The sequence below is a fragment of the Chanos chanos genome, chromosome 3 (assembly GCF_902362185.1).
Source record: "Chanos chanos chromosome 3, fChaCha1.1, whole genome shotgun sequence".
NCBI lineage: Eukaryota > Metazoa > Chordata > Actinopteri > Gonorynchiformes > Chanidae > Chanos > Chanos chanos.
The window spans coordinates 48,579,430-48,606,647 of record NC_044497.1 but is presented as its reverse complement, the minus strand read 5'-3'; the positions used below and the strand labels follow the sequence as shown (position 1 = coordinate 48,606,647).

Here is a 27,218-nt window from a genome sequence, read left to right as displayed (position 1 = left end):
AAAAATATAGATTGTCCCTAATTCACAAAGGTCTGAGATCAAAACACAGATCTGAGAGCATTTAAAAAAAATATGAAAGCACACACACACACACACACACACAGTCCATAGCAAAATATTGAGGCGAATGACCAACAGACAGATGCTATTATAAAACATGGGATAAAAAAAATAAATAAGTAACAGGCACAGCAATAAATTGCAGAATTGCTGAGGTCAATTATCGACACAAGCTCAAAGCCAGAGAATAAAAGAGAATGTGGGCACAAGTTGGGGGGGGGGGGGGGGGGCTATAGATACAAACAATGTATTGACCCCTGTGCTCTTGAGTTGGGGCATACAAAGAGCAGCATCCATCAAGATAGTTCAGCTTTAGATGAGTTCCCATTTAAACTTAAACAGCACTGAATCATTCCCTCAGTGCACCTCAGACAGGCATAACACACACACACACACACATTTTGACAAGTTGGAAGGTCATAATACAAAACTGTAGACAGCTGACTTTAGGGACCCAATGAAGGAGAAAGGAGTGTGACAGCTGCGTTCATACCAGTGTAGAAGTCATTATCATTTTGAGTTTAGCCCAAGCTTTGTCTAAAATGAATTGATTCCAATCTAGGAGCACACCTCTACTCCTTCTGAAAAACTGAATATAGTATGAATATAGTCAATGCAACTTCTCTTTTTTTCCTTGGTGAGATGTTTGTGAGGTAGTTCTGAGATATATACCCAGACAATTTCAGTTGTGTCCATGTTTTCATGTTTTCACACGTGAAGCGTCCATTGCTCAGGGCTCTTTGTGCATGTCAAAGAGAACGTTAGTCCAATCAATATACTTTCTATAAATATTACACATGAGAGGAGAAGGGCGCCAAATTGCGGGTGTGCATTTAGGCATGTTTATTAATGTATAGATGTGTGTGTGTGTGTTTTATGTATAGATGTATGTTTTAAAGTCCCCTGTGAACAAAGGCAGATGACTCCCTCTGTAGCGTGATGGAGGAGATTTTGCATTCAAAGCATACAAGCCGGTAACCCGCAGTCTAATCAAGACAGGAGAAGAGAGGAGGGGGAAGGAGGGCTATGAGAAGAGTGATAGAGAGAAAGAGTAAGTCCATGCAAACAGCTGTTGTGAAATGAACAAATAAGTGATGAGAGCTTCATAAACCAAAAAAAGAGACCAGTGAAGACAAAAAATCTAAACTTATCTCTCTCTCTCTTTTCTCTTTCTCTCTCTTTTCTCTCTCTCTCTCTGTCTCTCTCTTTCTCTCTGTAGCTTGTCACTTGCTCTAACAGTACTGGTGCCAACAATGAGGCACGGTGCCGTGTCTATTTAATTATTTACAACTAAGAGTCTCTGATCAGGAGAACAGCCAGTCAGAGGACTTAGGTAGATGGAAGACTGGGATTGGTCACTTCGAGAGAGAGCATGCACTTTCATCAATACTGCACTGACTCATTAGAGATGCAAGTATACAGCACCAGAGAGTCTTGATGAGTGAAAAAAAAACTATTCTCTCAGCTTATTCACCCTCCACCCACTCTCTATCTGTGAGTGGCTGGTCATTCAGCAGATACTGCTGTGTGCAACAGATGGCATGGACACAAACAGCAGACAATGGGTGGGTGGGATGAGGAGGGGCAGGTCACGATAGGCAACTGAGCCGTATCAAATTACCCTAGTGGGTCTTTTATGGAGACGGAGGTGTGAAGTCTGATGCTTAGACAACAAGCTTCATGATTCTGCACAGCCCTCCCGACTGTAGCAGAAGAATTTATTAACAGTCAACAGCTTGGTTTAGTTACTAATTCATGTTGTACTTGCTTAAGCAGATCAGTATGCTGAATCTAATCTTAGACACAACAAATTGAACGTCTAAAAGTGAATCAAGTCAGAATTCTATTTTTGCGACAGCACGATTATCACTACTTATTAAAATGTCCACTGCTAGCTGTGGAACGTTGAATTTATAGAAGTCTAAAAAAAATTCACATGCTTGTTTATATGCAACATTTTTACTGTGTTGTTATCCATGTTTGCCTTCCAAACTTATTTAAGAGACACGACAGAAGTGGATATTTTTTAATAATAGATTATTCAAATCTGCACTCTCTCTATAGGCTTATGTAACAACTGTTAAGCCTTTCTTTTCTGCTTCTTGTCTTTCTTTGTTTGCTTGTTTGTTTGTTTGTTTCAAAGCAGTGGGATTTTCACATGGTGTGTTTCATGGCGATACACCACAAAAGCCAGACAAGCCAATCACTTCTCTCATCCCTTTCTTGTCTCTGTTTTTTCTGTTGTCTCTGCTGCAAGGAGGAAAGAGTGGATTATCAGCACACAAGACAGGGTGGTCCTGCCTTATTCTCTCTGGATAATGCAGCTCAGTGTGTGTGTGTGTGTGTAAGTGTGTATGAAAGAGAGAGAGAGGGAGAGAAAGACTTAGGGAAAGAGAGACATTCCTTCACCTAAGCTGTTTGTATGGCAGAAGCGGCTGTGATTGAGTGACATGCAAAACCACTCTGCTCCACATTATACAGTTGTTTCCTTGGCGCCTGTCACCTCCCATCCAATATGGCTTTGTGAAGAGCCATGAAACACAAACTTCATACACTCACTAAGTTATTGTGGACAGTTAGAGAGGCCACCAATACGACATCTGTGGCACATCAAGACAATGGGTTAGTGTATCATAGTCAAAGCATGAGACCGGACAGAGTGCAGAGCATTAAATCCATGGTCAATAATCCACAGCTGACCATGTAAACAGTTCAAGCTTAAATGCTTGAGGGTTAATCCTCTCTACCACCATAAAGATGCAATGCCACTAATGGCCCTACATGCATTTAACAACATCTTTAATACGCAAATGCAAAACATATCATCTCAGACAAACAAACAACAACAACAACATTAACATCTCAATCAAACAGAACCCAGGTGGTGAATCAGAAGCCAAAAGACCACAAGTACAGAATTCCTTTAGTCCACTGTAAACTAATTAGGCCTAGGTCATCACACCAGTTAGGTTTTTGGCAGATTGTATTGGCTCAGCCCAGGAGAGACTTACTCTGACTGTGCAGTAATATTCACTTTAAAAAGCTCTGAAGGGGGTAAGAGCTCAGCAGTACTGACACAAAGCCCTGAGAAAGTGACAAGTAAGCAGAGAAAAGGCTGGAGACGTGACTTTCAAATCCTGCTTTTATGGGGAGACCTACAGAGAGCTGGGAGAGAAAGAGAGAAAGAGAGAGAGAGAGAGAGCTGGGGGGAGAGAGGGAGAGAGAGGGGGGAGGGGGTGGAGAAAGAAGGTAGAGAGAGAATTTTCTGGCTAAGTTATCAACAGGGCTAAAACCTCTTGGAGGTACACACCAGTATGGAAGTATGGAAGCATCTTTCTTAGATTTAAAGACTAGACACTGGAATCGCAAAAGAGGATTTGACTTATTTTCTTTTCTGTTTCTGTTTCTGGTTCCCCAAACACTGGTAAATGTTTTTCAAATGAATTTGCTCTTAGTGTGAGAACAACAAAGGCAAGAAGAATTAGCTTCCTTTGGGCTTCACTGCATTTAATTAAAAACATTTTATGAATTATTTAGGTTGTAATTACAAAGGAGATGGAGCAAGAAACCAAGACCAGCTCAAGCATAACCATGAAGCTCTCCTGGAACTTCAGTGAATAGTGAAAGACTGTATGGTTGTGTAAGTCACTGCGAAATACATACTCAATAGCCTGCAGCCACCTCTGTAAACCATAGTTCCCACACACTGTTCAGACCAATATATTTTACTTTGGGTCCAGAAAAAAAATATAATTTCATACTGAAAATCAAAATTGTATGTCACAATAATTTCTCAATCATTACATGTGTGCTGAATTCCCATGTCTCAGAGAACATGAGGAGGGTTTTTCTTTTAGGAAAGATAAAATGGGTGTAGACTGTGTTCAAAGTGAGTCTGGCGCTTGGCTTTGCTTTAGGAATGAGAAGAAAAGTAAGGTACAGTCATTTATCATGTGTATGAGATACATGGGGGTTGACACTGGGGACCCGGTAGATTGGCCTACCCATCATGAGCTGCCAAAGGGCACTGCAAACTCTCATTATAGCTTCCCTATGACAGCAGCCTATAGTGCAGGCAATCTGTCCTTATCATAACCCCAGGTCCCTAAAGACAGAGAAGGAGGATGAGATTAAAGTAGGCCTGACTTAAGTGCACCGTCCTGTCAACCTGACACACCCTCCACAAACACAGATATAAGATATGTATAAAGTCATCACATCCTAAAACACTGGACTTCATCACACTGTTAATGTCACTAGCAGGTATCACTCCTGAAACCCCTATGGACTTCAACACACAGCACTTTGAAAGAAAATCAAAGTGAGTCACCTCTTGAATGAGGTAAAGATGGTTAACTTGAACAGCGTTCAATAAGACATCCAAATGAGAGAGAGAGGGAACATAGTGCTGCATCTCAGTATACTGCCCTCCCCTGACACTGTTTCCTCGTAGGCTATCTTGGACTGTGTTGCAGGGTCTTTAGCCAGCCAGGCTCTGCTACTCATGCCAGCTATTTAATCTTCTCTTCTCTTCGTGTGCCTCCGCCTTCTCAGGCCCAGATGTGCCTCCATCAGCTCTCTGTGTTAACATTAAGAGGGCTGCTGTGCCCAGCCAAGAGGAAGGTCATCTTCAGAGCTACAGCCCACTCCATTAGAACACGCTGATCAATATGGTTAACTGGGAAGCTTTGCCCTAGACTAAGCCCCACCTCCTTCCATCTCACCATCACTGTGAGCCCAGAGATTTACGTCCGTTCTCTTGTCACACCCCTGCACTTCTGCACAAATAAGTATAGGAGTAGATGACTGCAAGTGTATGCTTGCCTCTGGCAAAACCACACAGATATTTTGTGAACACTTGCTGTTAGGAATGCTTTCCAAAGTAATGTCTCAGTGTAAAGTCTTAACCTATCAGTCAGAGTACAGAGGAACATTCAAAGTTTGGAAAGTTGTTATGAATGCTCTGTCAATGTGTGTCTGACAACTAATCTCCTTTCCACCAGATGCTTAACTTTGATTGGAAATGGTGACATCAGACTCCCTTGCATAAACCAATCTGGCAGCCAAATATACTTACCATTTTGGTACTGCATCTGTTTTGTGGGTCATTTTGGAGGGTCATTTTTCAGTAGCTGTTAGGCAATATATGCAATTTTTCCTCTTTTGAGGGAGTCATAGTTTGGTATACACCCCTGACACGCATAGATGGCATCTAATGGCATTCTCGCTGCAACAGATGCTGTGTTTGGTAATTGAGAGCAGGTAACGTTCGCTAAAAGTGAATGACGAATTTCAGCACCATGGATAGCTCTCGTTCTTTCATGGAATTGTGTAGGTCTCTTTTAAATAACAAGCGATGCGTTCGTCATTCTTTCGGCAATGGAGCAAAATTATCATTCCTGAGCAACTGACTCGTTTTTCTTTTTTATTATGAATAGTTTAACAGCTCCTCAAATTAAGACTTATGAATTTCGACGTGTTGAATGTAGAAATTCACGAGTCTTCTTTGTCTCGAATTACAATCTCATGACCTAACATGTATAACAGAGAAGGGGCACTTTTGCACTTTGGGGGAAAAATAATTGTTGGTCTAAAATAAATGGGCAAGACACAGCCATCTCACTCAACGACATAAACGAGAAGCTCAGACGGCAGGTTCTTAAACAGATGTTACCAACAGCCGCCGAACTACAGTCTGAAATCAACGTACCCGAAATGAACAATCATTCGAATGTTTTTGATGGCAGTTTCAGCCTTGGGCTGCGTAAAAGCAGCCTAGGACTGAACGCTATAGGGTCAAAGGGGCAGACTGGAGCAAATGTCTCCAACATCTGAGCCCCAATAAAAGTCAGTAGTGCGTGCTCAATGCGAATTAAAATTGCGCTGTTTTTATACGCACGCGCGCAGCAGCTATCACACCATTTGCATCGCCAAAACTATTAACACCTCTTAAGGAAACAATCAAACGACAACACAAACAGTAGTAATAAACAATTAATCTACCTTCACTGCTTCTGCGTGCGTGACCCGGTCAAACACTTTATCGTTGACCTTCATAATCTGATCCCCGACTCTCAGGCCTTCTTTCTCTGCCAATGACCCCGGTTCCACCAGTGACACATAGATCCCGACCCCATGCTCGGAGCCGCCCCGTATGCTAAAACCCAAGCCTTCATTGCTTTTGTGGCGTTTGAGGGTCACCTGTCGTAGCTCCCCAGGGGGCTCATGAAGGAAGTCTTTGCCCAGAAGAGGGACCAGTGTCGTTGTCCCATCACTGCTGGTGCTGACGCTATCAGGGGACTCGTGTAGAGTTGCTTGAGATGCGGGAAGGGTTGGGAAATGTCCTGCTGAAGTTGGACTCACATTAGAAATGCTGCGTGATGTTTCGGGGCTGCCATTACTTGCCAGTAAATCCGATTTTAGGTAGAGACCCTCTGAAGTGTACTGGTCAAACAAAAGCTGATCAGAACGAGGAATGACCAGTCGTAGCATGGGCAAAAGCTGGCGTTTGCTGGGCGCATTCAGGATGACTTTGAGCGTCTGAACCAGGTCGTACACGTTGCGTTTTGAATGGTATACATTAAGACAGTGGATAAACTGCTCTCGCTCAAAGTCACTGAGCAGCAAGTTGAGCGCGTTGTGAAGCTTTTTCACATTAACAGACAAAGAGCGAGCGCTGGACGCCACTGAACTAGCCGAGGAGGAGTTCAGTGACATGCGCTCCAGATCTGTGCTCATCCTAGACCTCTGTCTTGATCACAGAGCCACGTTGAAGCAAACAGAAAAAAATTAACATTGGACTACCTGCACCCTTGGGGCGACATATGGCATCGCGGCTCTCGTGTTTGCAACACCATGCTGACTCTGCAACAGAACAGTAGCCTAGCTCTGATATAGTATTACTGTTCAATTTGAAACCAATTAAATGATAAACTGGTGACGAAGACAACAGTTCTTGAACCAACTTCGAAAATATTCAGCATCACAACTTATACAAGACTACACAACTTCAATTTGAAATTACGAAAAGCGCTTGAGAGGTGGAATGACAGATATAGCAAGTTCATGCGTCAAAATTCACCCGCGGAGTCGGCTATATAACCAAACGACAGCAGTAGTAATAACGATAGAGTAGTGGCTCAAACAAGAAAATATATCGTCTTATCTAACATTAACAGTTTTCACACCAGTAGTATGAGCTTTCCGTGGCGTCTTGTTTTCCTGCGAAAAGGGTCAAGTAGCCTGAGCTGCTTCTCCAATATCTCCAAACAATAGTGTGCCATGGGTTGCGAACAATCCCGTAAAAGTTGAGGTGTCTGCTGAATTTTCCGATAGGAAAAGGGCGAACGAAAACCAAGTACAAATAATGAGCGCAATATCGGTTTAAAGTTCTTTCTTAGTCCTGTGTTATAACTGCAACCACTCGAAGCGGTCTAACAGTCTTGGTGAACTTATTTTTTTTGCGCAAACATGTCCAAGAAATGAAAAATACAGCAAACACGACGTTACTGACGTTTGAAAAATAGAGAATGGTCCGAATTCAGTTTTCTTCCCACTTTAAAAGTCACCACCTGCACCTCCGCACGAAGAAGTAGATGTAACACGAGCAGGAGCTCATCATCATTCGCTCACTCACCAGCTTTCCAAGAGGATAGACTATCGCGTACAGACTCGCTCTAAACCGTCCCTCTACAGGAAATGACGCAGCCATGTGGGGCAAACATGTTGCTTGGTAACCAAAATACACTCACGTGCAGTTCTGACTTATTAGGAACTATTTAATTTGCCTTTGAATTATTCCTGTTCATTCTTCTTTCTTCTCCTCTTCTTTCACGTTTTCTTATTTGGACATTATTTTGCCATCACTCTCGCACAGGTACCACGCTAGAATTTACCAGGTCATGCAAAAGATGTAACAAAATCGGTGCACCAAACCGTTTTAATTCGCGGAAAGCGGAAAGAGAGCGAGAGAGAGAGAGATGCTAAAAGTTCCACTCTATGCAGTGGCTAAGTGCCAGCAATCAACTATCTTATCTGATGCCCAGTATGCACATAACGCACCAAGTACGTTACACACATCACATGTCATCTGTCTCTGTCCTTCCATATAACGAAGATCACTACATATGTAGCACATTTAGAGGCTGTCCTTTCTTCTGCGCTGACAAGAAGCTGCTGCCTTTCTCATTCTTCAAAGCTCACATTTCTTTTCATTCCAGATCTGCATACAACATAAATATACTGATTTTTTTTTCTGATTTCTTAAAATGGGATTGTACATTTGCATTACATTATAAGTGATTAAAAAGAAATTGTCTGAGAAATAATATGTCTGTGGTCTGCCTGTGAGGACGTTTGTGCTATGATCGTAAAAACGGGCTAGGGATTCCATCTGTTTGTATAAGTCACCTTTCACTTTTCTCCCACATAATTAAATTTGATCTCAGTTAACAGACAATGAAATCAGCTCAGTCATCAGTGGCAGCGGCACATGACCGTATTTCTGAGGAGCCTCTACCTGTTCCTAACTCAAAATGGCAGTCTCCAAACAGCGACAAGGCTATGTCTATATATGTGCAAAGAGTGAGATGAACATGACCAACACCTGGAAATTTGATAACTTTTAGCTGTTGTGTAATAGCCTATAGTAATTTTATAACCTGGTAATTGTACAATGTCTCATATATGTGCTCATAAACAAACAGAATAAGTGCTGTACCCACCATGTTTTCCATCCACATATTGAACTAAAGTTAATATTGAAGCCAGACTACAAAAATCATGCATTCCAGAGTCAACACTAATAAGTCAAGGCTGCTCTGACAGGTTGTCTGAGCAAGACTACAAGACCGGAAATGTGAACAACACTAATACATTCATAATTAACTGAATATATCTGAGCTATATGTGTACATTTCTGGAAAGTGCTTTGAAAATATTCTCAAGGTATTTCCCAGGGGGTTTTGGGAGCTGCAACGTGTCTTGCAAAGGTTCACCTGTAAAAGATAATGAGAATCCAAGCTCTGTTATCTAAGCAGGCAAACATACATGAGTCAGAGAACAGGGGGTGAGAGAATGATTGATTGGAGTAATTAATGGAGTTAAGGGGGGATAGCGAAAAGTAGGCAATGCAAACACTATTATATTGCAGTGTACCCTGAAACAGACAGAGACAGAGTGACAATAGGCTGAATTCCTCTAGAATAAGCACAGAGGGCAGAGGTAATTAACTCAATCTCATCCCTTCCAGCATCAGCACTGTTGGCTATCTGTTTGATTTTCAATTTCTGCTGCAGACAGCAGTGCCTCACTGTGCATGGCACATACCGAAAAAAAAAAAAAAAAGAAAGATATGCGATGACCTGTCATGTGCTGCTTCTCTCTGGTCAGTCTGACAGGAAAATGAAACGTCTCTGTACAATTGGACACCACATACTGTACCTGACAGTTACAAAAGCAGACGATGATCAATTTTGTGTGTGTGTGTGTGTGTATGAAAGAATTATTTGGTCCCCTAGCTGATTACTTTAATCATTTGGTATTGAGAAAGAGTGACGTAAATCTTTTATGTAATAGGCTTAGCCATGGATGACTCGGTGGTACCTGCAAGTCTCTAGTTTAGCGCAGATAAAATATGTTCATTTCTTCCGTACAGTGAAAAAAACAAACTTTTAAAGCCTACAGTCCCAGAATTTATATCATAAATACCTACAGCCAAATCAACCACAATTACCTTGGGATATATTTAAATTCACTTTTCAGTTACCTTCAAGACATGGCCAGTTACTTCACAAATTAGTTCTGTTAGACTTAATTGCATAGAAACTAGCTGATTGTGCTGTATTTACAATTAGGCATAACATGCCTCCATCTGGTTGATCACATTCTGACGATTCCTAGAAGTCTTAGCTAGAGAAATACACTTTGAATTAGCAGACACGAGGTACAGAAGCTCCAGGCATATCTATTTTCATTTGTCGGCCAACTCTGCCCAGTCACTCATAACACCAGCATCATAATGTCACCGCATTACGAGGCAACTTGCTTTCTCTGTCAGGTTTTATCATTTTAATGCCTCCTTCAAATGAAACTTGAAGCCTTCATAGTAGTCTTTACTTTTATTACTCTCATAAATACGATTCTCCTTACTCCTCTTGGCTTAACCTGACAAAGAATCAGAACATTCCTGCATGGGTTTTAGCACCCATTGTTTCTTTTTAATCTCAGATAGACCTGAAAAACATTGTTTACTCTTGCTTTTGTGTAGGCACAGTGTTTGCTGAAAATCCGTTGGAATGGGATTTTTTTTTTTTCTGAAAGTAACACAAATTATGTTCCAACTGATCAGATGGGTCTCTGTTAAGACAGCACTTGCCAAATGACTTTAAATTTGTTATCGGACACCTGGCACATAAACATTATTGCACTGCAGTATAAACAAGAGAGTAAATCTAATCTTACATCCTCAGTAAAGGCTATGTGAAGATGTAGACTTTTTTGAGGCATAGAGATTTAAAAGGATTAGAGCAAATTGAGTAATATTGACCTTTTCTTGTTCCTCTGGCTCCTGGCCCTGCTTATCCCACTTTTCTCTATGACCTTTACTGGTGTGTCTGTGAATCATGGCTCACTGGTGTTGTCTTTCTATTTCTATCCATTAGAAGAGGCTGTCAGTCTGTCTGTCTGCTCTGCAGGGCTCTAACCCCTGACATGAATCCCCACTTCTGCACGGCAGACTCGGCTGAGTGAAGAACCATGGTATAGCTCTAAGCCAGGCTCATATCAGATCTGTGTCTTGATGGAGTCATTAGCACGACGTTCTTCAAAAGTTACCTCTTCTTCAGGCTGGTACAGATGGCCTGCAGTGAACACTTACAGACAATATTATTCTGGGGCTTAGAGGCTTATCGCTCACACTCACTTAAACTCATTATTTCAGCCCACCTTCTGAAAATCTCAGGGCTTATTTTTCATTCCTTTATTTATGATTGTGTGTGCTTTAAGGGGAAAAGAGAAGAGGCCATAAGTTAAATCTGCGCCAACTCATATTTACATATAAATGACTGTGAGGTCTGGATCTATGGACTCTTGAGTAGTGCCGTATTAGAGTGGACTGCAGCATTAGAAATGTACGTACACAAACACAAACACACACCACACATACACAGACATACACACACATTCACATACACATGCACACACACCGTACACGCACACGCACATGCACATGCACCCGCAGCCACACCCGGATACACACATGCACACATACAAACATATGTACACACACATACACACACACACACACACAGGGTCGATTATAGGCTTTTACCATGGTGCTGTTCATAGATCTGCAGTCCTATTTACAGTCAATCGGCCTCTTGACCTGCGCGTGTAAACCGGTGGAGTCCCACGGCAAGCTATCTGTGAAAAATAGCCCTCAGCTCTGCCCAGCCTCCTTTTTAATCTTTTACTCGACCTTTAGTTTGCTCCCTCTTAAAAGCAGCCATTAAAACTGTGCAAATAGGAGATATGCTTAATTTGCAACTTGCTCATGGCATGAAATTAATAAGAACGAGTAATTGTTGCCAGAATATGCTGCCTCACAAGACACTTTTAAACCCCTCTTTTCTGCATGAGACAGCAATAAATGAGTCCCATATGAAAAATAACTCTGAGTGTCCACACACACACACACACACACACACACACACACACACAGAGACTCACTCACACACACGCAGTGCAAGGTTCAGCTGGACAGCTCACAAACTCATGTTGGACTTGAGAAATGTAAAAACTAGATGCACATGATAAATTCTCTGATGCATTTATGTTTGATGAAACCTAAGGAGGATGTTACAAATCCATGCTCTGAAAAACCCCACAGAAACCAGTACAAGTGCTTCACACCACCAGCATGTATTGCCCATTGAAGACTAAAGATCATAGAGTTATCATTATTGTGGCCTAATTATCTCAGTGATGTTGACTGACTCAGGAAGGAAAGCGCAGATGTGAGGTTCACGACGTCCGAAAGCACTTTGAGAACAAAACATTTCTCCATTATAACAGTGAAGAGATTGCCTTGGAAAAACAAGTTCCATATTCATGAGAAAACACTGCATGCTTTAGCATAATGAGCTAGCGAAACGTATACTGAAGAGCAACAGGTAATTTGATCAGTTTTGGGTAGTTATCCCATAAACAGAGACACAGTGCCACAGCAGAGATGAATACTGATTCGTCACTGCTGAGGAAGAATACAGAAGAGATCAAACGGACTGAGCATGTGCAGTCATCTGAGTGATGGCTCACTTATCAGATTCCTCTGTCTTATGAGTCTGACAGAGATCAAGACCCAGAACGCTTTGGAAAATGTGTGGAAGTGATTGTTTTGTTATGGGCGTATATTGACATACCCACCAGGTTATTTAAACACCCACAGTCTAAGCTGAATGTCTCTGCACTTGTCATTAACTCATAATAGACAGACAGGTTGCTGCCCTCGATGAGGATTCAAAACCACCAGGGAAAGGGACTGACGTCTGAAACTGACTCATTGGTGGGTCCTCTTGAGACAGCAGGCACAGTTAATCTCCATGCTGCACAGCTCTCTGGTTCATCAGCGCATGAACAATCTATTTATTTACCTCTATTTCAGAAAGGATGTCCCATCTCTCCCTTACATCAGAATGTTGAAAGCTCCTCAGAAAACGTTTCTCAGTGTGTTTAACCCGATTTAACCCCTGTGTCCACTTAAACATGTTCGCACTGATGTCAGAGACCAGTTTAACATCAGTGTGGCCTGTTTGTGAATTGTCATTTGACTAAAAGAGGCTTATACTTAGTATCATGTTTTTTTCTTCTATCCTGGAGAGAAGGCTTATGTTCTAGAAAAAGAATTGTGAATCTCCTATTCAACTCTCATTGTTTTTTCGATATCTCCTTTTATATAAAGAGAATAAATAAACTTGGTTCCACATCTCCAAAGGGCAAGTGATATACTAATAATGTGTTCTATCATATTGCATGTCAGTCGTTAGCCTATATAACTAAATAACGCCTTTTTCTATAACCGAACTGAGACATACACATTACACAGGCAACAAAGGGGTAATTTTGCCCTTACTTACTCCTCACATAAAATGTTCAAAGTGGAGTTGGCATGCCAAAGACATCTAGACAGCTAATCACGTCTACATGATTACCGCTTGATCTCTCTCTCTCTCAGCTTCAATCAGGAGCACCCAGCAGCACTTGCCTGCAGCTACAGACAAAGAGAAACCACCACATCCGGTGTTGGAACCCGAAGTCCCCGCTTGAGTCCACCTGCAGTCCTCTGCCTGCTGTTTACTTCACATTCATCACCAGCAAATGAGGGTTTCTCGGCAGAATGGTAAATGAAAAAAACAAAAACAAAACCAAACTGTTAAATTGTATATTTACCTTATATTAAATTAACAAATTATAAACTGCATGAGTAGATGTTAAAAATGTGTTGTGTTTCCATGGCCTGTCTGAGATGTTTTTGGTACTGTAGCAAACTACTGAAAACTAACTGGGCAACACGGCTCAAAGATTTCAAAGATTAAATGCAAAGACACCTCAGGCAAGGGCAGGTGCCAGAACGCTCTTTCCTTGTTACGCTAAATAAAAGTGGACGCAGTCAATGAATTTTCATACCACAATTAGCAGTACTTATTCAGTGCAAAACTAAGATGCTACTTTGGAGGCTCTTACAATACGCTCTAATAGCCATCATCGACACTTAAAGAGATACAAAATCACTCGTGGGGAAGATGTAATTAAAACATTGCAATTGAGCTCTACAGTAAAGGAGCGCTATAGAATGTCCTTCATCACAACCAAGCAGAAAATGACCCATGTTGCCAGCATACTGAGTCCTTGACTTAAGATTGAGTCTGATGGAACGACCCATAGCTCAATCTTCATAATGCTGCTATCTTCATGAAGACATACAGCCTCATCTTTCAGCACCACGTCTCATCACTGTACGTAGACAGGGCTATGGGAAGTGGTGAGCAATGTATCCTTTATCCTACTGAACTGTTTTTCATTATTCTTGTTCTCACAGTTAAGCCATATGCACTGATACTGATTATAAAACCACTCAGTATTACAACCGGTTGAGCATTTTCTAGTTAGCATTCATCAGAGTTTGTCAGCCTGAAAAATGAGGCGAAAGAGTTGTGTAACTCTGTGTAAAAGCATGATCAAGGCCATACATGTATGTAACAACATCGTCAAAGCTCGGTAAGGTTTTAACTTATTTCTTTAAATGCTACACTTATATGAGGTAGGTTATTCCAAAGTGACCAAATATATGCTAAGAATTATAGGAGCATATACTTAGTGTGTTAAAATATACATAATTTTTCTCCTTCAGAAAGTTATAAATAATGATATGATGGGCTAAATGAGTTCAGAGACAATTCATTGTGATTATTTCCAGAAAACTTTAAAAGCAAGGTTCTCCAGTTGACTAGCTCCAGTCAAAAAGTTTTATTGTCTATTCCCCGGTGGACGCGGAGAAATTGATCACATTTTATACAGGGCCCAAAACAACATCGGTCAATGAAAGGGGAAAAAAAGGAAAAGCTTGGTATAGAGAAGATCTTTGTGTGCAAAGTTTCAGTAAAGCTCAGCAGACACAGATGTTAAATAACAGCAAACCAAATTTTAGATTCATCATTAATACGTCAGTTTTACAGAGCTTAGCGGAACTTCACATATTTGTGGAGCAACTAAATCCAGTTCCGTTTCCATTTTTCAATAGCAACAAAGCATAGAAAATCCATCAAGCTTTAGGCATTTTAATGTTCAAGACCAGGTCATTTCTCACTCAAAAAGACACAGGCAAGCCTCCGTCACATCCGAGGTAACGTATGAAACACTCTTCCATAACAAAGAAAAACAATGCCACGCACTCCAGTGCTCACAAACCGAATCCGTATTGGTCCAGCTGAAAAATATGGATGGGAACTGAAAAAATGTTAGTGTGGCAGTTTTTTTCAATTTGATAGTGTACAATGACATTTTGACGTCAAAACATATATTCACCCTGAATATAAAGTAAGCAAAATCTGTACATGTATAACAGCCCATGTGACCTAACCCATATGGTCAGCTGTTCAGCCCCTTTACATTTTTACAGTCGCATGTGTATACCAGCTAATGGGTCACGTCAGCTAATCCTAAAGAGTTGTCACTGAAAATATTCCATGACAAGTTAATAATGGGCATTGATAATACCTTGCTTTGCAAAACGAGGTCAGATGTCAATAAACTTCATCAAGAGCACGTGTACTCCTCATTTTGATTAAGAAGCTGTTTTGCAAATCACAAAAAGAGCATTCAAAGCTTTTGACTGTGATGTAAAAAAAGTAAATGAAGCACTCTCGGGCGAAGAAGTCTTTTTTTTCCCCCCACAGATGGCTACTTGTATATCGTACATCAGAAGGCACAAGAAAGATTCACTTCATTTCTCATCAAAGTTCTGACAGCAGAAAGAGGACGGGGACAGAGTAGCTGCTGCAGTTGAGCAGTACAAAAATCACTTATCTTTTTGCAGAGGATTCATTTTCTCAGAAAAACAAAGACTGATCAGAATCAGAAGAGGAAAAGAAAACCAGTTAACAACAACAACAACAAAAAAAATTAAAGGAAACCACTTTATAGAATAAAGGCAGAAATAAATATTTGCAAGTCAGACAGCTGTAAAATGATCAATAAATCTTTTACCTCACCCCACACATCTTTTTAAAAGATAAAGCGCAAAAAGAGAGAGAGAGAGACAGCGAGAGAGAGAGCGAGCGAGAGAGAGAGAGAGAAAGAGAGTGCAATAATTGCACTAGAAACTTGTTTTAGTATCGAGAGCATTTAGCATGGTTTTTATGCACAATGTACAAATGATCTTATTCACTTCAATTAAGCAACACCATGTAAGTGGCGGACTTTATGTCCCCGTGAATGTGCACTGCAGCAGACTTGTCCAGATGCTGCAGTCTGCTACGGCTGACCGGTTCATTCTGGCACATACTGCACTGAAATGTTCACTGCTGTGTTTAGCTTAACCCATAGCTTCTGTGCTAAATGGGGGTGACAGGTTAGCAACAGTTCTCACAATGTGCTGTTTAGAAAACTCCATCAATGCATTTAAGCAAAATAATTACATGTTGAATTTAAAAATTGGCAGCGCATTATCATATATTCCAGCTTATGCATAATGTGGATCGCATCAAAGTGTCATTTTCAACACTTTTGTAAAGATTTTAGGATTTCACATCAATGACCGTTTTTAAACATCAGTACTGTTTTTTGGGTTTTTTTTAACGACAGTCAAAATTTTTCACCATTTATGCATAAAACAGCACTGCATTTCCAGAAATCCCTAAGGGTACGTGTTTAAATTAGATAATTGGGTTTTGCAAAAGTGCTAAAAATGCTGGATGAAATAAACAAATGCTTCATAAGATATCCAATGCATAAAACCCACTTTGCAAATTAAAATAATCTCAAAATAAATAGCTAACTATAAAACATGGTCCCAAATGCAAATGCCATAAAAAGGAATATTCATTAATTGACTCACAAGTACTATCAGTAACAGAGCAGATACACGCAAATAACAAAACGCAAAATACAGACCAAACCAAGTTGTCCGTTTTATAACAAAGTGCTAGGCATTTTTCACAGTGTATGAATTCAGCAGTCTTCTTTTCATGAGCTATTAACGGCAAAAAGGAGTAGAAGAGAGTTGTGCATACTGAAGAGCAGAACTGCGACCCCCACTGTGCGTACAGTTCTCTCTTCAATATCTGGTCCATTTTAAAAAATAAATAAACGGTGAAGCGTATCCCTCCTGTTTCTGCAGTGTTTAAAATTCTACAACAATACACCACAATTTCTTTCAAGCATCGACTCACTCGGCATCGCTAAATCAAGCTGTCTGCTTCAAAGCTGCCAAATCACAAGAGTCTGTAGCAGAGCAATTATAAGACAGTTTCTGTACGGATCAGCTCCTGTGAACATAGTAATGCTTGCCTTCCCCTGTGCCCTCAGGATGTAGAAGGCCAGATGGGTAAGGGGTGGGCTTCTGTGTTCAACACGTACTTATCCAGACTGATCAATTCTGTGTCGTTTGAGAAAAGCAGAAACAGGTACTTCAGAGTCTCTCCCAAGAAAAAACTTTCCATTTTATCCCTTGGTCCAGGGTTCATGGGGTCACGCACGTTTCCAATGGAAGTGTAGCCACCACTGGGGACCTGGGAAAGACCATGTGGGAGCATATTTTAATTTTCCTTTTAAATGTATCAAAAATGAAACAACATCCATGAAGTATTATTGTTTTACTATTAGCAAGTGTGGATTTTTAGTGAAACACTCTAGGCTTGACCTGAAGTGATAATATAAAAGAAAATAAAAGATATGGCATCAGCTGCGACTTTATTTATTTACCAGTAACTACAGTGAGACTGAACAATAGTGAAGCAGTGTTTGGTGGTGTATTATTGTGTGTAGAGTCTTAGAGAAATCTGGGGTGTGAGTGTCTGTGCTCAGACTCACTCTGGTGTATTTGTTAAAGCTCTGCAGAATGTTCCAGCCCCAGTCTCTGTATTTCTTATCCTTAGTGTATCTGTACATGTAAAAAAGACTCTCCACCGTCTCTGGTCTCAGTAGGTTGTGTCTGTCTGCAGGCTAAACAGATGATGGGGAGAGGATGAACATGATTTTTCCTCTATATACACACACAGACACACACACACACACACACACACACAAATGCGTATACACCTATGATCACCCACCCACACAAACTAGCACACACTTTTTACAGAGACTTCAGCAAAAGCACAAACCGTGAATCTGATTTACTGAAAATGAGCAAAACATCAATTAAACGCTATGTGAATAGATTGAATTGCAAGTGAACAGGGGCTGAAATTAATTAATATAGTAACAGTCAAAGCTTTTTTTCCAAACCAGTTCCCTCATTTGCACTTTGATCATTTGTTCTATTATTAAAGCATTAAAAAAAAAAAAAAAACGTATTATATGTAAAGATTGGAATGGCTAGACAGTATAGTCATACAGACTGTCTAGGGGCAAGCCTGACAGAGGACCTTTGAAGATCCTGTCAGTACACACTTTGACAGGGTCAGTCTGGGGAAGACAGACTGACTTCCACAATTTAGGATTTTGGACACCCTTCTGTCTACCTTGACGTCAACGTCGCGGCCGTTCCGTGGCTGGAGGTTGAAGTGGGCAATCTCAGGGCTCAAGCCTGTCTCCATCTGGGCATACATCTGATGGCACGTCTCCATCAGCAGCACAGCCAGGTCCATATGATCTGCAGGTAAACCACTGTGGGCACCCAGTGCAAGCGTACCCGGCAAAAAGCAGACTAAATGATCCTGAGCGTGGAAGAGAGGATAGGAGGGAGGGAGGGAGGGAGGGAGGGAGGGAGAGACAAGGCGGAGGTGAGAGGAAGCAGGACAGAGTTGGAAAGAGATAATGTTTTAATAGATGATTGGATCACGCAGTGCATGACGAACACTTGATGTAGTAAATTAAAGACACACAGTAATTTGAAGGGGTTTGAATTCATACCATCTTTGGGTTGAGTCGGCCGTGAGATAGCTCTCCCACAAATGTTAACTCACTGGGAGATGTCTTTTTCAAGAGGTTCTTCTTTATACCCTCTACAGCCTGAAGGTAGTCCTCCAGCAGTCTGTATAGTAAACATACACACAGAGGTAATAATTCAGTACTATTATTTATAAGTTTCAACAAACTAGTAAAACCTCTCCCACTCAGAGGTAGAAATAGGATTATGCACCATGCATGTCAAAACAGCACTGATATGATTTGATGGCACTGCTTTCAACACAACAAGATGCATATTTCTCAACTTTAATGAACTCTGCATGTCAGTTCTGAGCCACTTCCAGACCAGACTAAGGGAATTGGGGAGCAGTGCTTCAGCACAGTAGATCAATTATGCAGAGCTTTACGTTTCGAAAATGGACAAATGTGAGAATGAGGTCTGAGTAGAGGGACTACTGAACTAGACCACTCAACTCATTGAGGAGCAGGTCACAAAACAAGTTAAACTTTCCTTAAGTTAGTCGACTCCCTTTAACCACAAAACCCAATTTTGGTTTCATCAGTGTCACGGACGTAGTTAATAACAGGTTAATTCAACTCGGGTTTATTCAATCCAGCTGGACGCACGTTCAGATTAAAACATGGTTGGTTTTAGTACCGAGAAAGTAAAAATGAAGAAAATCAGGGCTGTCTACTTTGGCCATTTGGTACAGTTTGTCATTCTGAAAGGTCCTTCGCAATTCAGAGCTAAAAGGTAATATATATGCTAAAGCTAATATAAATGCTAAAAATAATGTATTCCCTGCTGCCAAAGCTTGTGAAGATGTGTGGGGAAAAATTGCTGACTGTCAAAATGTGTGAATTCCAACACAGACATTAACAAGCACTTTATAAATTATTCTTCTAATCTCGTTACTTTTGTAACGATATATAAGGACCACCAATAGCTTATGAAGCAACAATATAGGCGATGTAGATATAAATCTAATTAACGGCCATGTTCATTTTTACAGCATTCTCTATATTTTGAGCTGTGTTACAGGCCTAATTATTTTAGGATCATTTGTCTGAGGAAATCCTAACAGTCTTAAGCAGTCTTGGCAACAAATGAGTCCAACTATGAAGACACCATAAAAAAACACTAAGCGATAAAAAAGTGACTTAAAGCATAAAGATTTCCTTGGTCCTTGGTAAAGATTTCCAACACTCTTGGGATGTTCCAGGTTTTTCAAAGAAAATAGAAGAGGGTGTATCACATAACACATAGGAAAGGAAATAAAAAAAAAAAGGAGAAAAACTGGAGGAGCCGTGCGCCTCCTGATTACATCGCCATGAGGAGCTGGCCCCGAGCAACAATTCTGCACATAATGGAGGACTTTAGACTGGTCACCTCATCTGACTCCAGCGATTTATTAGAACGCACCATGCACAAACAGGCCATCCAACCAAACCAAAGTCTGCAGGTTTCAGACAGAACTTTACTAGGAATAAAGTGTATCCCAAAAATGATAAAATTTGTTCTAATCAAAAAAAAAAAAAAAAAAAAAAAAAAAAAAAAAATATATATATATGTATGTATGTATGTATGTATGTATGTATGTATGTATACACACACACACACAACACGCACACACGCACACACACATACATACACAATATAAATATATGCAGGTGGAGTTTATATGTGAAAAATATACATCATCTTAATTTACTCCAAAGCAGATTAGGCATGGACCAGCAATCTACTCAGTTAATAATGAGCAACATTGAATTGAACCTGAACCTATGAATAGTGACACATACTATAGTCCTCTGGTACACCTCGGGGTCAGGTCTTATTAATATGGACTTTTCCATTCAACCAGAATAAATTTCAATACAATTATATTTTAAATAAGTGAATGCATAAATAAATAATGACAGTTGTCATTACAATCTCACTGATTATTTTTTTATGTGGGCCCCCTTTTACTTTGTCATGAAAAATTAACTTTGCTCAAATCAGTTAACTTTTCAGCAGTATGTTTCTGGCTCCATTAAAACTGCTGTTTTCTGTGCCAGGAGCTTGATGAGGTTCAGGTGTAAAGCGTTGAGTTGGGGGTGCATGAAAATGACCTGTCTCATTCCTCAGTGGATGAGTCAGACAGGTAGACAGACAGACAAGCCATAAAAGGCAGTGCAGCCTGAATTTCAGACAGCCTGAGAGATACTACAGAGAAGAACCCTCTTAAGGTAGACTGCTGTCAGCACCACGCTTTCAAGCACTCTGTCAGTGCAGACCTGTACATAAGAACAACCATGTGAGCCAATTCGTGCAATGACATTAATTACAGCAAAACATTCAGAATCAGCACTTTCAGACTGACAGCATGCTGCTCGTCTCCTATCAGAGTGATATTTATACAACGGGGGATTCATCTATTGCGTTTTCTTTTTTTTTTTTTTTTAACTTTAACTACTTCAACAGCTTCCTCTCCTTTAGAATGCTCTCATTATAACTATTACACAACTATTCACATCTCTATTTAATCTGAAGTAGTCCTTAGCATTAGTCCTATGTTGAAGGTCAAACGGATACTGCCGTTCAGAGAGAAAACTCTCTTAGTGAGCAATCAATACAAGCAACCTGGCAATTTTCAGCATGTTAAGCGCTCGATTACACAAATCTCCACAAATTGCCACAAGAACGAAGTATGACTCACTCGGTCTCCTTCTTCCCTCCCTGAAGCCACTGTTTAAGGAGGTATTCATAGTAGCTATCTGCACGAGCCCCAAGGGTGAACACTCCACGGTGGGTGAATTTGCCACTGTTGGTGTTGATGAACATGGGCACCAGGCCGTCGTGTTTGCCTTCCAGCCTGTGCACTTGTCTTGTCACCTCCTCCACAGCTTTCTGACCATGTAGGAGATAGAATGAGACAGGAAGAGAGAGAGAGAGAGAGAGAGAGAGAGAGAAAGAGAGAAAGAGGCAAACAAAGAAGATGACTAGAAGAACCTGTCCACAACAACATTTTTCAATCTGCAGCCTCACCGGTTACTTAACATGTTTGTGTTTGTCCAACAGCGCAATTCAAAACTCATCGAGAACTTGGAGCCACGCATTTTTATAATAACTTCAAAAGTGACTACTGGTAACTTCTGTGCAAATTTATAACCATAAAAGTCACTTTTGAGACAGCAATAATAACCTTTAAAAACGTGTAAGTGATATAAAAAAGTAATGCGTGCTGACATAGTACTTACAGTGATATAATGAAGTTATTTATATGTAAATGCACAGATGCTGAGAGGCACAGGTGCTGTTCTACTATGTGAAAGCCACAACAAACAGGTGAAATGGGTTGTGATCCCCAAGGAAATGACTGTGGAAAAACTCATCCAATATACATGCAACAATCAATTGACAAGCGACAGTCCATTATCAGGAATTGCTAAAAGACATGTATATCACTGGACTGAAATGTATGTCACTGGAGTGCTTTCATCCCCTGGGACCAGAGTCCTGGTGGTGTTCTCGCTGTACCTCGTACTTTATGGTTGATTTTTATATTAGAGGCACATGTTTTTCTCTTAAGCCTTCAGAGGTGCTCAGAGAAATGCAGTTGTTGAGAGATAGAAAATTTAATGGAACTACTGCACTTGAACTGTGCAAAAAAGTATAAGCTTAGGTAGGTTTATCAGGTTTAGAGTGCTCCTGCTGGTCTTACCCGGTACTGCGGGTCTTGGGTGAGGCGGGCCAGTTCTCTGAACTCCAGTTGAATGCTGGTCACCTCAGCAACCGTGCTGTCAGTGGTCCAGCGTGGGGAATGGGCTATGCCTTTGCCGATGTTCACATCAGAAAACGGGATTTTTGATGGAGTGTTGAAGGCAGGCATTAATCTGGAGCCGATGTCTTTCTACAGGAGTAAACGTAAAGTATTAGAAAGGTTTCCCACACTGCTTTTCAAAATTTCGGAGACAATTATAAAACTGACATTTGCATAGCAATGTGGCTTACAAAAAATGTAGATATGTTTTTTGTTCATTTGAGAAACTCTTGCAGCTGAGGAACCAAAGAGTTAACTTAATAAGAACTTGAGAAAAAGATGCAGATAAACAACTCTAGACTGACTAAAACTGACTTACTGCTTTGTCCAGGAACAGAGAATCTCCAGTCAAATGGTACGTGCTTAGCAGACCTCCCAGAATACGGATGGTGGTTTCAAACAGGTTCACATCCACGTTCTTATTAAACGACAAGTCGGTCTCAACCCATTTCCTGGCCTCCTCAAACTCTGACAAAAACAGTTATGGAGTTACAGAAAAAAAACAAGTAAGAGAGTAGGCGAGGGACAGATGGAGGAGGTGAATAAAGAGAGTGAGAAATAAGACATATGAATTAATAATCTGCTACCAATTTCCGTGACAGCAGAAGACACTGTGATTCTTCGAATGAGAGTTTTCATAAGCATGAGAGGGAGTTTCTCACCTTCTTTCAGGCCCAGGATCCACATAGTGTCTAGAGCATCTACGAGGGTCAAGCCCAGGCCAAACCACTCACTGTAGGACTTGGAAATGGGCTTAAGCTCATCATGACCCCAAGCAAACTGCTTATAGCCTTTCCATGCATGACGGAAAGCTTCTCGAACTGCCTCCAGACGGTCCACTGTGCTATCTGAAACTAACATAGAAGCCCAAATTTTAACCTTAGGTTAGTTTGTGTATGGCAGCCCAGTAGGATATAACAATTCAACTTGGGTTAGCAGCAGGTTGAATTAAAGGTGTGTAAAAGAGCCTCCCAACAATATTAAAAAAAACAAACAAAAGAAAAACCGTACCTATTGCACCTGTAGCATATTTAGATTAGGTTGTATGCATATTATGATAATAAGACTCAGAGGCTAAAATTAGAAAAGGGTTAAACGGTAACCTGGTGCTAAGGGGGCAACACCCGCAGGATCAGCGGGTACAGCTACCTCCCTCTCTCGAGCAGAGGGGGGCAACTCAGTGGCCTGCTCAGGTTCAATCACAGCTCCTCTCCAACTGTGCAAACAAACACACAAAGTAAACAAAACAGGTAAGCATCAGTCATATCCAAAAAACATAGCACAGTGTTTGAAATAATCTATGAGTAACTGTTATATACTGAAGATTGAGGCAAAACGGAAAGTGAGAATTTATACTTTAGTAAGGCCATTTCCTGGCTAAATTTCAACAAGTTTGGGCACACCACTGTATCCCGCTGAGGCTGCCCAGAATTAATTTATAACTTTACTTTGTGTGAGCGATTTAAAGAGCTTACATTACATTACTCATTTCCTTAATGGATTATCCTGCAGTTTTATGAATTAGACATTTGGGAGAGGCATATGTGCTTGGATTCTAAAAAAAACTAAATATGAAATCTAAGTATAAAACATTAAATATAAAACAGTTGAGTTTGTCCATTTTCCTCATTAATTTGGCTCGATGCTCTGACAGCACTGCCGTGGTGGTTACAGGCATCACCTGATGAGGGTTTTCTCTCCTTTTTCCTCTTCATCCTCTTCTCTCTTGACCACTGGTTCTTCTCTTTCTTTCACCTGCCAGTCTGACACGTTCCCTCGCTTCTGCATAGTTGGAGGACCCCTCTTGTTCAGAATGGGTTTCTTTTACATGTCAAAATTCAGCAAACAGAAACAATACGACAAATATTAATCAAATCTATGACCTCTGCTGGATTCATAAAGTAAATAATTCAGAGGCGGTCTGGTTCTTTATCAAAAACAAATGAACAAACAGCTCAAGTTGAGGGCTTATGTAGTAAAGTTTGCTAGTGCTGACCATCGCCGGTGGTTTGGGAAGAATGGGAATATTTGGCCTCTGTGGCTCAGGCACGACCTCCGGCATCGCATCCTTAATGACCCCAGACACGACCTTTGGGACTACCCCTGGCGGGACTGGCCTGAGACCTCTGTTGTCAATTTCAGCCCAGTCATCCTCTACTGACCTGTCAGAGACACCTACATAAAAAAAGTTAACGTTAGCCTGAACTGTGACAGAACATTCTCAAAAACATCCAAGGACTGGACTGTATAGTTGGTCACTTGGGAAGTACATTATCAACACCACTGGTGAATAGTCAAGAGTGTTTCACTCTTATTAAGACAACAAAGGACAGAGGGGTGAGGAAGATGTACCTCTCCATTGCTCAGTAAGACTAGGGTAGGAGAATATCCCACAGATGAGCAGAAAGGCTAACAGGAATAGGATCAAACTGCGCTGCATCCGCGACAACTGTTTCCATTTCTGTTGACACAGATACACACAGAGTTTAGGACACTAAAATAATCTCACTGACGCCATGCACTAAATAAGACAACACTGATGCGATGTTTCATACAGCCAAAGGTTTGAAAATTGAAAGAATTGCCGGAACCAACCCATTTGAAATAAATGTCAACCATGGCTTGATTAACATCAGAGCACTACCGACATGTCATAGAAAAACAAATGAATGAATCATCTTTTCCTCCTCTAAAGATCCAAACCACTACAGCACCCGTCCAATAGGAATATCTGACAGCAATGAAAACATAGCGGTTTCATTTATTAAAACGGTTTATGTCCAATGAATTTACTCAAAAATATATCTAGATCGTTACAAAAAGCAGATGATGAACTGTCATCAACTTAAAAACCATAGGTGACAGGATTCCTTGCTTTGAAAGTGGACAGTCAGCACTGTCAGTACTAATGACTTTGTCATTTTGGTCATTAAGTAATTGGGTAAAAGTTTGAAAATGAAAGGAGACCAGAAAAAAAATTCTGAAGGCGTCTCAAAAATGGGTCAGAGGAAATTCTGATCTGACATTTAAAAAAAACTAGAGCATTGTGAGAGAGTTTCTTGACGATTCTCAGAGGATAATTTGACAAAGCACGTGTCTGGTTTTGGGTTTAGTTATCTGGTCATTTTTTTAAAAAAGAAATTTCTATCATGTGTGTCTAGTGCTGACTGTGCAGCAGAATAAAATCAGCAGAACAACAACGAATAGAGAACAGACGTGACAACAATTAGAATTAACACACTAATTAGACTCTTCCGATCTTCAAGATGCCACAGAAAACCTAGATTACTACAGTGTCCTCGGGTACAGTTAAGTTCCACTAGACATGCTGTACTTACCCGCCAGCAAGACTGTCTCCTGTGTTTGCCGTTGTTGTAGTTTCGGCTGTGCTGCTCTCCCACAGTCAAAGAGACAAAGTCTTTCCTTGGTGGAGAGTACATGTCTCCTAACTGGGCAACGAAGTCATAGACACAGAGCTACTAGAAATGAATGACAGAAAAGAGGGATGTAAGAGAAACAGAGAAGAGAATCACCTATATCTTTTTTTCCCACAACACAACCAAGCTCCTATTCAGAGGAGTACTGAAAAGAGCTCAATTCTGGTTGCTACAGCAACACAACAGTTTGCAACTCCCTGATGAGAGCTGAAGTGTTGAACAAACACAGATCTGTACATGAGATTAATTATCATCTCACTAAAAGTGGAACAAAGCGACTCTAAGGAGTAGGCCACATATGCACAACTCAATACTGCTATCTCTGTTAGAGACTGTGAATACTGCTGTGGGTCAGAGTGCTGAGAGCATTGTACTGAAGGATTATGAATGACTGTGTGACCATCTGGATGATATTTTGCCAAATCTTTTGACAGCAACCTGGCTTATTGGATTTAGAACAGATTTACCACATCTACAAGAAGCATATTATCTGCTACTTTGGTTGAGGCTAAGACTGCGAAGAACAGTACCAAAGAACACCAGTCCACAAAAATCAGAAACATCAGTTAATTTCTGTAGGGTAGCTTCGTCAATAAAAATGAAACGACGTAGATGGTCAAAGACGTTGAGATGAGATATTTTTTCAAGCCGGCGAGGGAAAACCGTGGATCAGTGGCCTATCTTCAGTCTCGCTGTTCAGCCAGGTAACTCGATATCTGTCCTTTCCATTGTGCCAAAATTCCTCAGGTGTGCCTGACGTATCCATTCACGTAATTTCCAGAGGGAGGACACATGTGTATCCATAATTTAAATTAACAGCGCCTTTCGCAAATTTGTTTATGAGACGGGAAAAGCTACAATCTACACCTCCAGTATAACCCAGTTTTACACAATGTAGACAAATTTGGTTAGTCTGAAAGGAACACTGAATATCACTCATAAGAAATGGCAATCAGAGATAATCGCTAGTGAGCTAAACTGATATTCTTACCTTGCTCTATCTTCCTCCAGCTCCAGCTTATACTTCCCAAAGGCCGATTAAAAATACAAATAGAAATAAACGATTACAACCAGTCCATTTGAGGTGACCTAATTTAACGTATATTTACTGGACAACATGTATTGTCTCCTCCATTGAGGGTGAACAGATTTTGTTGGGTGGAATAGCTATCTAGCTAGCTAACCAGCGTCACTCTTCTCTAGACTGTGTGGCTCTTGCGTCAGAGTGGCCAGTACATATAAAATTATTCGGATTTATTTCGATACCTTTTGGTCTCACTGAAAGCTG

General features: G+C 40.7%; 2 protein-coding genes across 2 annotated transcripts in view; both read right to left on the bottom strand.

Moving 5' to 3' along the window:
* whrna (whirlin a) overlaps positions 1-6,798 on the bottom strand; it is a 57,377-nt gene extending 50,579 nt beyond the window's left edge. Inside the window, exon 1 of the mRNA XM_030769446.1 lies at positions 6,064-6,798. Within this exon, the coding sequence (XP_030625306.1) occupies positions 6,064-6,798 (735 nt within the window). The remainder of the gene's footprint in view (positions 1-6,063) is intronic.
* Positions 6,799-17,062: 10,264 nt separating this feature from the next.
* On the bottom strand, positions 17,063-26,965 carry man1b1a (mannosidase, alpha, class 1B, member 1a). Its single transcript, XM_030769311.1, has 14 exons — positions 26,922-26,965; positions 25,832-25,972; positions 24,846-24,954; positions 24,490-24,668; positions 24,175-24,314; positions 23,597-23,709; positions 23,156-23,347; positions 22,813-22,961; positions 22,395-22,583; positions 21,390-21,580; positions 18,691-18,811; positions 18,300-18,494; positions 17,647-17,778; positions 17,063-17,345 (listed from the first exon to the last, which is right to left on the bottom strand). Exons 2-14 carry the CDS (start codon positions 25,931-25,933, stop codon positions 17,139-17,141), a joined length of 2,019 nt encoding a protein of 672 aa, XP_030625171.1. The 5' UTR covers positions 25,934-25,972; positions 26,922-26,965; the 3' UTR covers positions 17,063-17,138.
* Between the last annotated feature and the right edge of the window lie 253 nt (positions 26,966-27,218).

Coding starts and splice junctions, on each gene's coding strand:
- man1b1a (XM_030769311.1), bottom strand. CDS start 25,933: ATGTACTCTCCACCAAGGAAAGACTTTGTCTCTTTGACTGTGGGAGAG. Junction 23,348..23,596: donor TGTTGCCCCCTTAGCACCAG/GTTACCGTTTAA, acceptor CTTCTATGTTAG/TTTCAGATAGCACAGTGGAC. Junction 18,812..21,389: donor GGAGGGAAGAAGGAGACCGA/GTGAGTCATACT, acceptor TTTACTATACAG/ACTGCTGGAGGACTACCTTC.